We start from the raw sequence: 13,116 nt of genomic DNA, 5'->3' as shown, positions 1-13,116 counted from the left end.
GGCAGTGTCTGGCAGAAAAGGATTTGGCACAGTTTAAGCAGCTCCTCAAGTACAGAGTAATTACAAAGGGAAAAACAAGTTTACAATGCGAGCCCTTGGCAGGCACTGCCTTAGCAGAGTGGTCTAGGTAAACCTCAGCGGCAGTGTGAGCTGGCACTGCACCCTCCCACACGGCACTGCACCCTCCCGCACGCGGCTGGACAACATTTTGGCCAAGAAGGGCCAGCATTAGCACAAGCACAAGAAAACACCACATGCAGGCCGAAGGACCGTCTCCACAAAGTTCACTGGCAGTTTAGCAGCACCAAGCACAGAAGGACAAGAAATACAGTGGCAACATCATGGAGGCATGGTGAACAATTCAGTGGGACCCAGGGAAAGGACTAAGGCTCAAGGTTATAATGTGTGTTTTAGTCACTTCTTAGTTCTGAGAAATCTGACATGTTCACTAAGGGGAAGCTGAAATATAAGAAATTCTTAAAAAAAAAACAAAAACAAAACAAAACAAAAAAACCAAAGAAAATCACCACCACCCCCACCATCACCACCATCACCCCCACCACCATCACCCCCACCACCATCAACACCATCACCACCCCCCTTTGAGCCAAGTCTCTGGGAGACATCTTGAAAAGGAGGAAGGGAAGCAGCAAGACCAGTCACCTGTGCCGAACGTCGTCCCAAGACCTGTCTATGAAGAAAAGCACAACCCTCTCTCCTCCACATGACTTCCCCATGCTAATCATTTTAATTTGAAAAGTGTATTGTTAAACGTCTGTGTGTAGGCCAATCTAAAGTTAAAAAGGATTTATATAATGAAGATTATTTCTCACATAAGTCTCTATAAAGATTAAACTCTTTAAAAAGCCACAGAAGAATGCAATGCATTAGTTATGCTCTGATTGAGTGATTTTTTCCCCCTTTTCTTTTTATGATGGGGGCAGGAGGTGGTGCACACACGGAGGTCAGAGGACAATCTGTGCTTGTCCCACCATGCAGTTCTGGGGATGGATTTTGAGCGGCACTGTAGCACTGGCAGCAGGCACCCTTCCCCGCTGAGCCACCTCACTTCACTGATCCTGCCCAGTGCTTTGGCGATGTGTATTTTGCTGGTTTCCTTTTGCTCTACGCCAGTGCTGAGAAGCACATACACCTTCGTGTACCTGTGCAGCTAGCTCACTAACACTTTCTATGGTCAAGCTGCTGCTCACAAAACCACTTTCTACTTCCTTGTCAGTCTTTGACTCTTTGGTTCCAATCCTCCAAAGGCTACTCTTAAAAATGATTTCACCCACTCAGCAAGAGGGAAAACATACCTGGCACTGGACACCTAGCCAGCTACCCAGGGCTGATGACGTCTTGGAGGAGAACCTATCACTGCCACCGCACTACATACATTCTACATATTTGTCCTTAGATTCACAGTAAGTCAGTCCTCGGCCCTCATCAAGGAAACTCTGATCTGCAACAGATGGAGAACATTACAGAACACCACAGCAGCACAATACAGGGCTTTGGAGCCCAGTCTCAACTGATATATCTACAGTACAACTCCCAGACCCAAGGCTTAGCGATTGCTGAGTCAGAAGCACAGGATCTTTGCTGTGAGACTGTTTCTCCTAAAATAACCATAGAATCTACATCCATGATGCCCCACCAGCATGATTGCCTAAATATGACTGGAACAAGGAAGATACCAGCGGGCATGCTCATGTGGAAGATGAGCGCACGACACCTCAAGCCTACCAAGGCAACCGACGTAATGGAGGAATGCCGAACGCAGACAAACAGTCTTCTCGGGTCAGCCCCCAAAACATACCTACAAGAACATTACACAACTGAGAAGGCCGCCATTTCTGTATTTGGGATCACACGCGTAACAATAACAAAGGAAAAAAGAGAGGTCATGAATTTGAAAGAGAGTAACAGTATGTGGTGGGGCCAAAGAAAAGAAAAAAGGTGGGAATGATGTAATTATAATTTCAGAAAAACTGTTAAAATGGCTTCCTCGAGGTCTAACACACTCCATCACCAATGCTTTTGCTGTATTCACAGACTTGTGCATCCATCTCAGTTGCATCTGAAAGCATTTTCAGATCTCTGCAACGCTTGCCAACTCAGGGTCTACCAGTAGTCCCATCCCACTCTGCCTCACATCCCTAGACCCAGACACTCACTGTCTGCTTTGCCAGGCCCTGTCTGTTCTGGACACTTGAATGAAAGGGACCGTGCCGTTTGTGATCCTGTTTCTGGCTTCTTTTACTTAACACAATGTTTTCTAGGTTCTTCTTTCTTCTCCTTGATGGCTACCATTACATTTTATTTCAGTCCTTTACAGGTTGACAGACATTTAGGCTTCATTCATTTTGATGGTTAGGGAATGGTTCTATGAAGATTCACGTGTTGAGGTAGATATATGTGTTCATTTATTTGCATCCTATTAGGAATATAATTGCTGCCTCCTATGTAACTGAATCATTTTCCAAAAGACTACACCTTCTTTCACATTCCCACAAGCAGTTCGTGAGAGCCCCTCTTCTTTTCAGTGCTAACACTGCCTGCCTCTAGATATCTTTGCAGGTGTGAAGAGGTAGCCCACTATGATTCTGAGCCACAGTTCACAAATAACTGGAGATGCTTAACAATTTTTTTATAACCTCTACTATTTCTATCCTTTTGGAGAAATGTCTATACATTTCCCACCCAAAATTGCAACAAAAGCTACCTGTATCACAGACTAACAAGAAGCCCAGTGTTCTTAGCAATACCACCTTCTGGGGTGCTGCAGTCTTCCACTGGTTTACCATACCTAGCTAGCAGATGATGAGGGAGAAGGGTGGAGGACTGTATAGAAAAACAGCACTTTCTCCTGTGCATCCTGCACTGTCGCCCATCTTTTTTTTTTTTTTTTTTCGAGACAGGGTTTCTCTGTGTAGCCCTGGCTGGCCTTGAACTCAGAAATCCGCCTGCCTCTGCCTCCCGAGTGCTGGGATTAAAGGTGTGCGCCACCACCGCCCGGCCATTGTCACCCATCTTACAGCTCAGTCTGGAAGCTTAAGGGAGCTGGAAAATGTTGCTTTCCTGTTTATTGGGGTTGGGGATATGGTAGGGAAATGGGTACTGGTGAGTCCTTTGCCAGTCTACATCACCCACTGCATTCATAGCAGGTGAATGGCTGGCAGCCTGCCCACAGGACTCATCGTTTGCTCTCAATGGTCATTCTGACTTGGCTTATCTCTGGGGCTGCAGGGTGCAGTGAGCATCAGGTCAGCATTGCAAGGTCAAGGAGAACTGAGACGTACAGAAGAGCCCTGTCTTAGGTGTAAAGGAACACTTAGGTGTCCCCACACAGAGGGCGAGTCTCTCTTGGTCTTGCTGCTTACCTGGGGCTGGTGAATGGTGGCTCTCCTGGGGTTAGATCTGCACCCTATGCCTCACCAAGCCTCCCCCTGCCAGAAAGGCTTCCTGTCACTGTCAGTACAGAGGCAGCTTTATTCTCTAACACCTCAGGCCCAGAATCTCCCCCATACCAAGGGAGACCTTCAAGTACTCTTTTGTATCTCAGAACTCAGCTACAAAATGTTGCGTTTGTCCTGTCTTAAAGTGTGCTGTTTGCATCTCTACTGGTGACCTGCATGCTTTGCCTGACCTTAAAGCATGATGCTCATATCTTGACTGATAAATTGTATGCTTTGCACACATATTCTGGATACATGAGCTTGTGAGTTATTCTTTCACTCTTTAGTTTTGAGACAGTCTCTCTATGGCCCCAGATCTCCTGGAACTCACTATATCGACCAGGCTGACCTCAAACTCAGAGATCTGCCTGCCTCTGCCCCCTTAGTGCTTCTTTCTGTTTTTATTTACTGACTCAATGTCTTATTTGAGTCCTATAAAAGTGAAGTTTACATTTTATTTTCTGGCAGCAGGGCTTATATATAGCCCAGGTTGGCCCTCAATTCATTATACACCTGACGATGATTTTGAACTTTGGATCCTACTGCCTCCTTCTACCTTCCAAGTGCTGGGATTCCCAGAGTGCACCATCACAGCTATATGGCACTGAGGTAAGCATTCTACTACCCAAAGTTTTAAACTGTGATGAAGTCCAAACTATCCAAGTGTTTTTGTTCTTTGTGCTTTTGCTATATCTAAGTCTTTGCTTAATCCAAACTCCTGATGACGTACCTTTAGCTAACTACCATATGGTGTTGGCTGCTATGGTTAGGCCTATGGCACACTCTCTCTCTTATACCTGCTGCGCATGGAATCAAACTGCAGCGGATGTGGGGTTCTTGAGCACCTGTTGAAGCTGGACACCGCTGCACCCAATGCATACTGTGAAGACTATATTGTCCTTTTCAAAAATCAAATCAAACGCAACAGGACCCAGGTCAAGTGTCAGCTCCCTTCAGAGGAGGCTGCTCCAACCTCTCCCCTACTTCCACAAGGAAGGCTGTCTCTTTGGACGTCTGTTAGGTTTATGAGAGCTATTGTCTACTGACTTTAACTTTATCGGTACATTTGAGATTCTGTATGTGGAGGAGCGTGTGCTGCTCACTTAACCACACCGAGGTGATTCCAAGAGAGAAGACTTGGCCATGTTCTAGTCCACGCTACAAATATGGTCGGCAACCCCGAGCATGCCTCAAAAGTGAAAATCCTAAAAGGAACTGCTTTAAAATGACAAGTACACTCCCATGTTTCTGGATATACCATTATTATCAAGATAACTGCTCCATGTATGTGAATAGTACAGTCTCTTCCTAGCCAAGCATAAAGAACAAACACAAGAAATGTAAATGACAGAATAACACAGAGAAACACGAGCTCAATTTTTCTTGGTATAGGAATCAAGTCAGAATGCCCCTTACTGTATTTCAGAAAACACCAATGTTTAAGAGCAGATATAAGTTATATAAACAAATTCAATAGATGTTTCCTTAGCGCTATCCAATGGAGGGGTGGAGGAGCGTACTTAATGGAGAACGAAGTATCTGGGGTTCTAGATGGAGTGGTGCTAACAGGCAAACAGGACTTCAGGAAAACAAGTTTCAGGAGCATAGTTTGGATTTTCAGTAAACATCAGTAGACTGAAGCAGGAGGATGCAGGGAGTTTAATGATAACTAGGCTAGAAATCCTGTCTCCCCCAACCTCCAAATCCATTTTGTCAGCTTCTCTTCTGTTTGGTTTTTTAAGACAGGGTCTCTTTGTGTGGCCTTTGGCTGTCCATACACACTTCGTAGACTGGGCTAGCGGGGAATTCATCAAGATGCACCTGCCTTTGCCTTCCAAGTGCTGGGACTAAAGGTGGGCGTGTGCCAGTACCACCTTTAAAGTGCATTCAAGTGTCTGGGCAGAGGACTAACTATAGCATAAAGACAATGTATATTTAATTGAGGTGTGTGTATGTGTGTGTGTGCGTAATAGATACATTTTTCAATGGTTCTCAAAGATTTTGGTCTCCAGAGACATCTTTATACACTGCAACAATCAGATGCTCTGAAAGGACTGTTTTCATGTAGATTACACACATTGGTATTTACCATGGTATAACTTAAAACCAAGAGAGGTTAAAGACATAAGGATATAGAAGTACTCATTCTTTATGCTGTCACCCATCACGTAGCCTCTGGACAGAATTACTAGGACTCCAAAGATCAAGGGATCGTTCCAGCACGGGCTGCTCAGCACAGACTGCTCGGATCCTTCTCCTGAGGACCACCGCTGGGGTTACTACCTGTGTTAACTTACTTCCTGAGTGAGATGACATAGTTGGCCAGACAGAAGATTCAAAAGCTCTCTGAAAGAACAACACCAGCATACTTTCTGTGGTTCTTTCCAGAATGCAATTTAGAGTTTTCTCACTTCTAATAGTTGCTAAGGTGATTATCAGAGCCAAGGAAATCAGCTCTGTGACACTAACAGTATCAATAATTTTAAAACATGGTTATAGTTAAAAGTAACTACAACGTATTTGCTATCACTTTCTATATTCAGGCTCTGCTATACATGAGTAAGTTGTCTGAATGTACCGAAGTTTTTTAAAATGCCATCCAAAGCTCCTCTATCAACCCACTCACTGAGGTAAATTGTGAAAGCCTCACATAGAGACACACACGCGCATGCGCGCACACACTCACATGCCAGCCATGCAAGCCACAGAGCAGTAGCTGCCCTTCCTCCACCTCCACTGCCCCAGGTTGCACTCTGCAGAGGATGAGAGCACCGTTTTTGTACTATTTTCCCTTCACCAGCCAGGGCAGTTTCCTCATTATCTAAAACGCGATGGAAGGGTTTCCCGTGAGGTGTTCAGACAAACACGGTTGGACTTAAATACTAACACTAATATTTTTGTAACTTGCCATGTTCTTTTTACATTGTTACTCAACTGACTTGGGAATTATACAGTGTAATGAGTATAAACATTTTCTTAATAAACTGAGAAACCTCTACGCAGACCCCGAGTGTTCTATGTGTTAGGGCAAAAAGGAAAACATAGGCTTATTTTTAAGCACTTATTAAAACTCTGCTAATATGGTCTCCAATCTGGTGCAGAAAGCACACATCTGGACCTCCAGAGCTGTGGAGACCCTCTCCTCCTCCTTTCCCAGCTCTGCGAGCAAGCCGTCTGGGGTGAGTCCAGGACACAGAAGTCTGTGGCTCTTGCCAAGGATACTCAACCAGTTAAACGGCTGAGGAATTACAAAAGGAGGAGCATCCCCGTTCCCTTGCTAACAGGTTGGCTCTATTCACTGTTGCTGTGTGTGATGCATGTGTGGGGATGAGCACACCGTAGTATGCCCACGGAGGCCAGGGGACTATTCTGTGGAACTCCTTCTCTCCTTCCACTTTTACTAGGTGCTGGGGATTGAACTCAGGTCCTCAGGCTTGTGCAGCAGACTCTTGACCTGCTGAGCCACACTGCAGGCCCGCTACTGTGCTCTCAAATCACCTATTGGATCCTTGGCACAGGTAGTGATTCAGCTCCAGTCACTCCTGCTCTGTTAGCTCTGGGCAAAGGCAGCAAGACTGGCAGAGAGGGTGTGGGTTGCAGCCTCATGTGCTCAGTGTTAGGTCGAGAGTTGCAGGGACAGGTCATAGCAAGCGTTCCTTGGTGATCCTAGGGACCAGGGGCTCAGGACTTACTGCAAAGTTTATGGATGAAGAAACCCACTAAGTCAGTAAGAACTGAGAGGTTCAACAGAGAATTCAAATGTGTATCACAAAATGGGTTCTACCATTACAATCATACTCATGATTGGCATTAAATATGACCACTTCCTCTTAGAAACGCCAATGTTGTACTCTGATTAATGGAAGAAACTATTAGGAGGACTTTAAAACCCCATACATTCAACCCGTTTTGTGGAATAAATAACTACACAGCACTAATGCACGATTCAGTAATACTGTCTAAGGATAAAGCAGGTGCAGATGAACCCAGCTCAAGCCCCCACCAGCACCTTGCAAGGCAGGCACTCTTTACACAGCCTTGGACGGCTTTTCTGTTGAGTGTCATTGGTTTGGGAGGTGTTTTTGTTTGTTTGGCTCAACTACTAGGATTCCTGACTATCAACAACCACCACTTGAGGTTCATCTTCTTCAGCTCCTTCCCTGAAGATGTCTAGGGGTGCTTAGACATGGACAGACTTGGCAAATTTCAGTGACTCAAGGATCTAACAGCACAGAGGACCTGGTGACCAGGACAGGGCAGCTACTCACATAATCTGGGAGAGGGACATCGCTGGAGCTCAGGGGACCTCTCAAGGACTGCGTGGCTTGCTCCAGGACCTTGTTGTGTTTTTTAGACAGCAAAGAAAACAAACTGAAAAACATAAGGAAAAGCCAATTACACCAAGAAACCCAGCCCTCCTCCTCTAGGCCTAACAGGGACTAACAGTCCCATAGCACAGTAATGATTCTGAAATCTCTGTGACAGCAATGTCAGGAGCAAAGCAGGTTTATTAAGGAGGCTGATGCAAAAGCAACTGGCTAGGCAGTGACCAAGCACTGCCGCAAGCATATTGATAATCCTTTCATGCCTATGTCAACAGTAGATCAATAGCATTAATGTACAGAGCAAAATCGAGTAAGGGGGGTGGTTAAATAAGAAGGGTCTCACTGGAAAGCTTCCCAGGCTAAAGTTAGATCTTAAACACGGGAAAAATTCTCAAAAGCTCAGTACAGTGAAAAAACAACAGAGAGGAGAAAATCCAGGACAGGTAGTGGACTAGCAGATGACAGACTTGGTGTAAGCCCCTCTGGATGCTTAGGTAGGTGGACCTTCGCTGCCTACTCTTCAAGGAAGTATGTTGCTCAGTCTAGTTCTCCAGTGTTACAGGACCACAGGTATGCAAGAAGACATTTCTCAAGAAAGGTGATTTTTTAATTAATTAACTAATTAATTTGGAGCAAGGGTGATTTTTAAGGATATATTCACACACACACACACACACACACAAAGTTAACTAACTTCTGGTCATGACAGGTTAATTGGTAACAGATGAACTTCCCTGTAGGAATCAAGTAAAACCTAGAAGAGACATAAAACTACTGTTTTAGGCAAATCTGAAATATAAGATTAGGATTCCTAAAGTGAGACAAACATGAACAGTCAGCAATGGCGAGGTTCTCTCTAAGGAATGGTCTAACCTAGACTACGGTTCAGAAAAGTAGGACAGAAGAAGCAGGGCACATTGACCAACTGGGAAGACAGAGTTGAGAATTTGGGAAAGCCATCACCCATGAGAGGGGAGAAACTGCAAGAAAGGTCTAGAAATCTGAGTGTCTGGACAAACACTGAGCTGTAACACGTACAGAGAACTGAGGAGGGGCTACACAGTGAACAGATTTATATAAGTGAAACGTGTAGTAGAGTGAGAACTGCAGATGATCCACTGGGCCGGCAGAGAAAAATCCCTGTCCCAGGTGGCAGGTGAGGTCTTGAATGGTCAGTTAGGAAAAGTTCAGAATAGGGATTATATGACCTAAGAGGCATCTATCTTAATAAAGATATGTGAATGATTTTCAAGGAATAAAGGTGATTAAAATTAAACATAAGTATGTTAAATGTTCCAATTAAATGATAGTGCTTTTTTTTCTCTTCTTTTCTTTACTTTTTTTTTTAAGACTAGATAAATGTCAAGACCCAACTACGAGCTATTTAAAAGAAACACTTATAAATCTAAAAACAGATAGGAGTTTATAACTCTAAGAAAAGTTGGGTGGCCATGTTAGCTGCAGACAGAGAAGAGTGAATGATAAGAGCATGACTCTTAGAGATGAAGAAAAAGATTTTATAGTAGTGAAAGTCAATTCATTAAGAAGACATGATTCAAAATGTGTATGTCTAGCACTAGGTCCACAGAGAGTATTTCATGCGTACACATAGATGCTCTAGTAGGAAATGTGTGTAGTCCTATGCCCTAACAGTAAACCTATTGTTGCCTGTGAACACACACTCTTGGATTAGAAGAACGCTTAGGACAAAGGCATTGTGGTTCTATAGACTTTCCATCTTAACTCGAGAGATGATCTGTAGTATTTTGTAAATGCTAAAACTATGGTTTTATTATTCCTTAGTGATGATCTTATAAATAGAATGTTGATTTGAATATCAATTTTGGAAAGGCCCTTATTATTTCAGATGGATCAAGCGGGATAACTCAAGAAGCTGAGACCAATAAACATTCTTTCTAGATGAGAACTTTTTTTTTTTAATTTATTACGTATTTTCTTCATTTATTTTTCCAATGCTATCCCAAAAGTCCCCTATGCTCTCCTCCCCCCCACTCCCCTACCCACCCACTCCCACTTCTTGGCCCTGGCTTTCCCCTGTACTGAGGCATATAAAGTTTGCAAGACGATGGGGCCTCTCTTTCCACTGATGGCCGACTAGGCCATCTTCTGATACATATGCAGCTAGAGACACAAGCTCTGGGGGGGTACTGGTTAGTTCATATTGTTGTGCCACCTATAGGGTTGCAGATCTCTTTAGCTCCTTGGGTACTTTCTCTAGCTCCTCCATTGGGGGCCCTGTGATCCATCCACTAGCTGACTGTGAGCATCCACTTCTGTGTTTGCTAGGACCCAGCATAGTCTCACAGGAGACAGCTATATATGAGTTCTTTCAGCAAAATCTTGCTAGTGTATGCAATGGTGTCAGCGTTTGGAGGCTGATTATGGGATGGATCCCTGGATATGGCAGTCTCTAGACTCTAGTCTCAGCAAGGACTTTTTTGTCTATCCTTTTTCATTTTTGTTTTTGGCAACACTGGGGATTGACCTAAGGGTCCACATAGACTGGACACATGTTCCACTACTAAGCTAGTCTGAAACCGCTTTTCACTTTTAGATTTCCCTCTCCTATGTTCTTCTCTATGGTCTGAATACTTGGCACTAAAACCAGAGTCTTATGCATGCTAGGTAATCACACCACAGGACTGCACTCCCAGCCTTAAATTTTAACTAACATTCTTGGCTCTTTAATGTGGTTCCTGCCCTTGCAAGGCAACCACACCACTGACTGACCCATCTTCCCAGCCCGGGTTTATTGAGACTAAAAGAAGTGTGGCAGTCAATTCTAGCACAGGACAAGCATGGCACAGCTCAGAGGCATAAACTTGACACCCCTAAAGGGAACAACAATGGAGAGGCCTTAGAGGAGCTTGGTGCAAGACGAGGGGTCAAGAGGAAGAAAGCATGCTTTCTTGTTGAAGTTTCAGCTCAGGAATGCGGGGCTGCTCTCTCAGCTTACAAACCAGTGCATGTCCGAATTCGCATCCTCTTCACTCTGTGGAAAATCACTTGAAATGGTTTCCTTTGGAAACGATAGGCCAGTTTGTTTGTTTACTTTACAAGAGAATACTAGCAATCTGTTTCCCTGGTTAGGAGACCAAACAAGGGAATGAGCTGCAATCCCAACAGAAGGTGCTTCCGTTGAGCACGAGGGAAGGTCTACTGGCTGAGGGTACCGAGTCCAGAAGCACACACACTTCCCCAAGAAGCTGTGCTTATGGTTTTCAGCTTTAAGAAAGTTCGTGCAAGAACAGATAACGTGAGGTCTCTTCCAGTTCTATCATGAATGAGACACAGAATTCACACTCACTCAAAGTTGTTATTCTCTTATGATTTAACAGGCTCCCCCCACACTAGAGCTACTGCTTGCAAAATCTTGTGTGCGCTTTTTTTAACATTCTAATTTTGGTTTTCATTTAGCATTTTTAAGGCAAAATGACCTAAATTTATAGGAGAATGACTTGCAAATTGCAGAGTGCGAAAAGTAACTTCTGCTTAAGCTCTGCTGCCAAGGGCTCAGCCTCGGCTCTGTGCTAGGTAAAGCAGCGGAGATGCAGGATGGCTGAAGGCGCAGGAAACGCCGATCACAAAGGGAATCACAGAGGCCGATCCTCGGGTGACTCGTATGCAGTCAGAGGGGCATAACACCAGAGGTACCCTTTTAAAGCTAGAAAAAGATTAGTTTTTAAGTATAACAATATCCATCATAAACTGGCCATTTGGTGAGAAACTGCAAATGACTAAAACACAGGTCTCTCTTCTCTCTCATCACACATGTGTGTGTGCATGTATTTGCTCGTGAGCGTGTGTGCACGCACACACACACACATTCTTCTGGTAACACTGGATGCGTACAGAGGGGATTACTATGCTCTTTGGGTGGAGGGGCTGGAACACTATACACTTAAAAAGAGGTCTTATAAGAAGGAATATACCAACCCGAGAAAACCAGAGCCCCTGCCAAGAGACAGCACTGCACTGGTTAGGCAGCATGTAAATAAAAAACTGTGTGGTCAGTCCAAACTAGGGCGTGCTGAGAAGATCCCAAGCTAGTGCAAATGGCTTCAGCTGAGGTGCACAGATGGCAGGAGAGGCGACCAGAATGAAGACAGTCTGAAGACAGACTGTAAAGGGATGCCCATGGCACATCCAATACCCTGGGCTTTGTTCTAGGCAGTTGAGGAGCTACTGCAGAATGCTCAGAGACATGGTTCCCACCCAAGGAGGTCAAGTCCAAGGGGTAAGTTTTGAAAGCAGAGAACACTCTGCCAGAATGCTCTAGGGGCGCAGCAGCGGAAGGTTAGGTACATTCCGCAGAGGAAATCAGGCTTGTCTGTAGCCTTCAAGTGAGGAGTTGGCTAACTGGGAAGTAAATGAGGATAAAGAGATCTGAAAGGCTGAAACAGAATACAGAAGGTATACTGAGAGGCCGTGCAGCTTACAGAGCGAGACTGGAGAAAATCTATGGGGTGAGATGGGGCAAGAGAGGAAGCTAGCGAGGGCAGCAGCAAGGGAGGACAGGAAAGGGGGATGTCTGACTGCTGCCTTAACTAACAACTAAGAGCTGGCCTCGCGAGCCAGGCAGCAGGATGGCAAACAAAGAAATCCGAGTGAAGGTGGAGAAGCCAGCAATAGGGCAGAGGCAGCAGAGCCCACCGTGGAAAGTGGTGGGTGTGTGTCAACCTCTTATTATTGAACACAGAGCTTGGATCTCGCCCTGAGACCCAGAGATGTCCATGTCAGCAGGACTATAGTAAGAGACGGAAGTGAAGAACTGTGTCTGGTAGTGAGCGGGCAGCAGCTCTCCCTTATGCGTCTCCTTCCCCTTTATGGTGGCCACAGTGTCCCCGTCGTGAAATCACATGATACAGAATGGAAACCTGAAAACCACTGACTGACCAAGGAAGAATCATTAACCTCTGTCACTTTAGAAAGATTCCTTTCCCCCGGAGGGAAAGGACAAGAGAACAGAAGCAGAAATGGCCAACCCTAAGGGAACATTCAACTTTGTAAGAGGGAGACTGGAGTGGAAGCTGACAGGAGCCATGTGGAAGGCAAAGACAACACAGAGACTGAAAGAAAGGAGCCCAGGTAATTGGGGCTTTCCAGAGATCCCTGGCTGATGAACAGTTATGAACAGGGAGACTTGGGAGGAAAAAGAAATTAGCAAGGGCAGCAGCTGTGGGAGGGGCAGTGAGGGCCCTGTACCAGCACCACCCATCACAGAGTCAGAAAGGTGGGCCTGACTGCAACCCATGTCCCCTCCCTCCATTTTTAAAGGGATGACACACGGAAACAAGGGTAGGTTAAGTCGT

At 45.0% G+C, this 13,116-nt stretch overlaps 1 protein-coding gene across 2 annotated transcripts in view; it reads right to left on the bottom strand.

Annotated features, from left to right (window-relative positions):
* The window catches only part of Dym (dymeclin), a 273,725-nt gene that overhangs the window by 87,242 nt on the left and 173,367 nt on the right, over positions 1 to 13,116 (bottom strand). For both annotated transcript variants that reach the window (XM_029471781.2, XM_021150437.3), the window contains one exon: positions 7,727 to 7,829. In XM_029471781.2, coding sequence (XP_029327641.1) covers positions 7,727 to 7,829 — 103 coding nt within the window. The remainder of the gene's footprint in view (positions 1 to 7,726; positions 7,830 to 13,116) is intronic.

This window comes from Mus caroli, unplaced genomic scaffold, assembly GCF_978045245.1.
Source record: "Mus caroli unplaced genomic scaffold, Mus_caroli_1 scaffold_19, whole genome shotgun sequence".
NCBI lineage: Eukaryota > Metazoa > Chordata > Mammalia > Rodentia > Muridae > Mus > Mus caroli.
The sequence above is the reverse complement of the archived record's forward strand: the minus strand, read 5'-3'. Positions and strand labels throughout refer to the sequence as shown.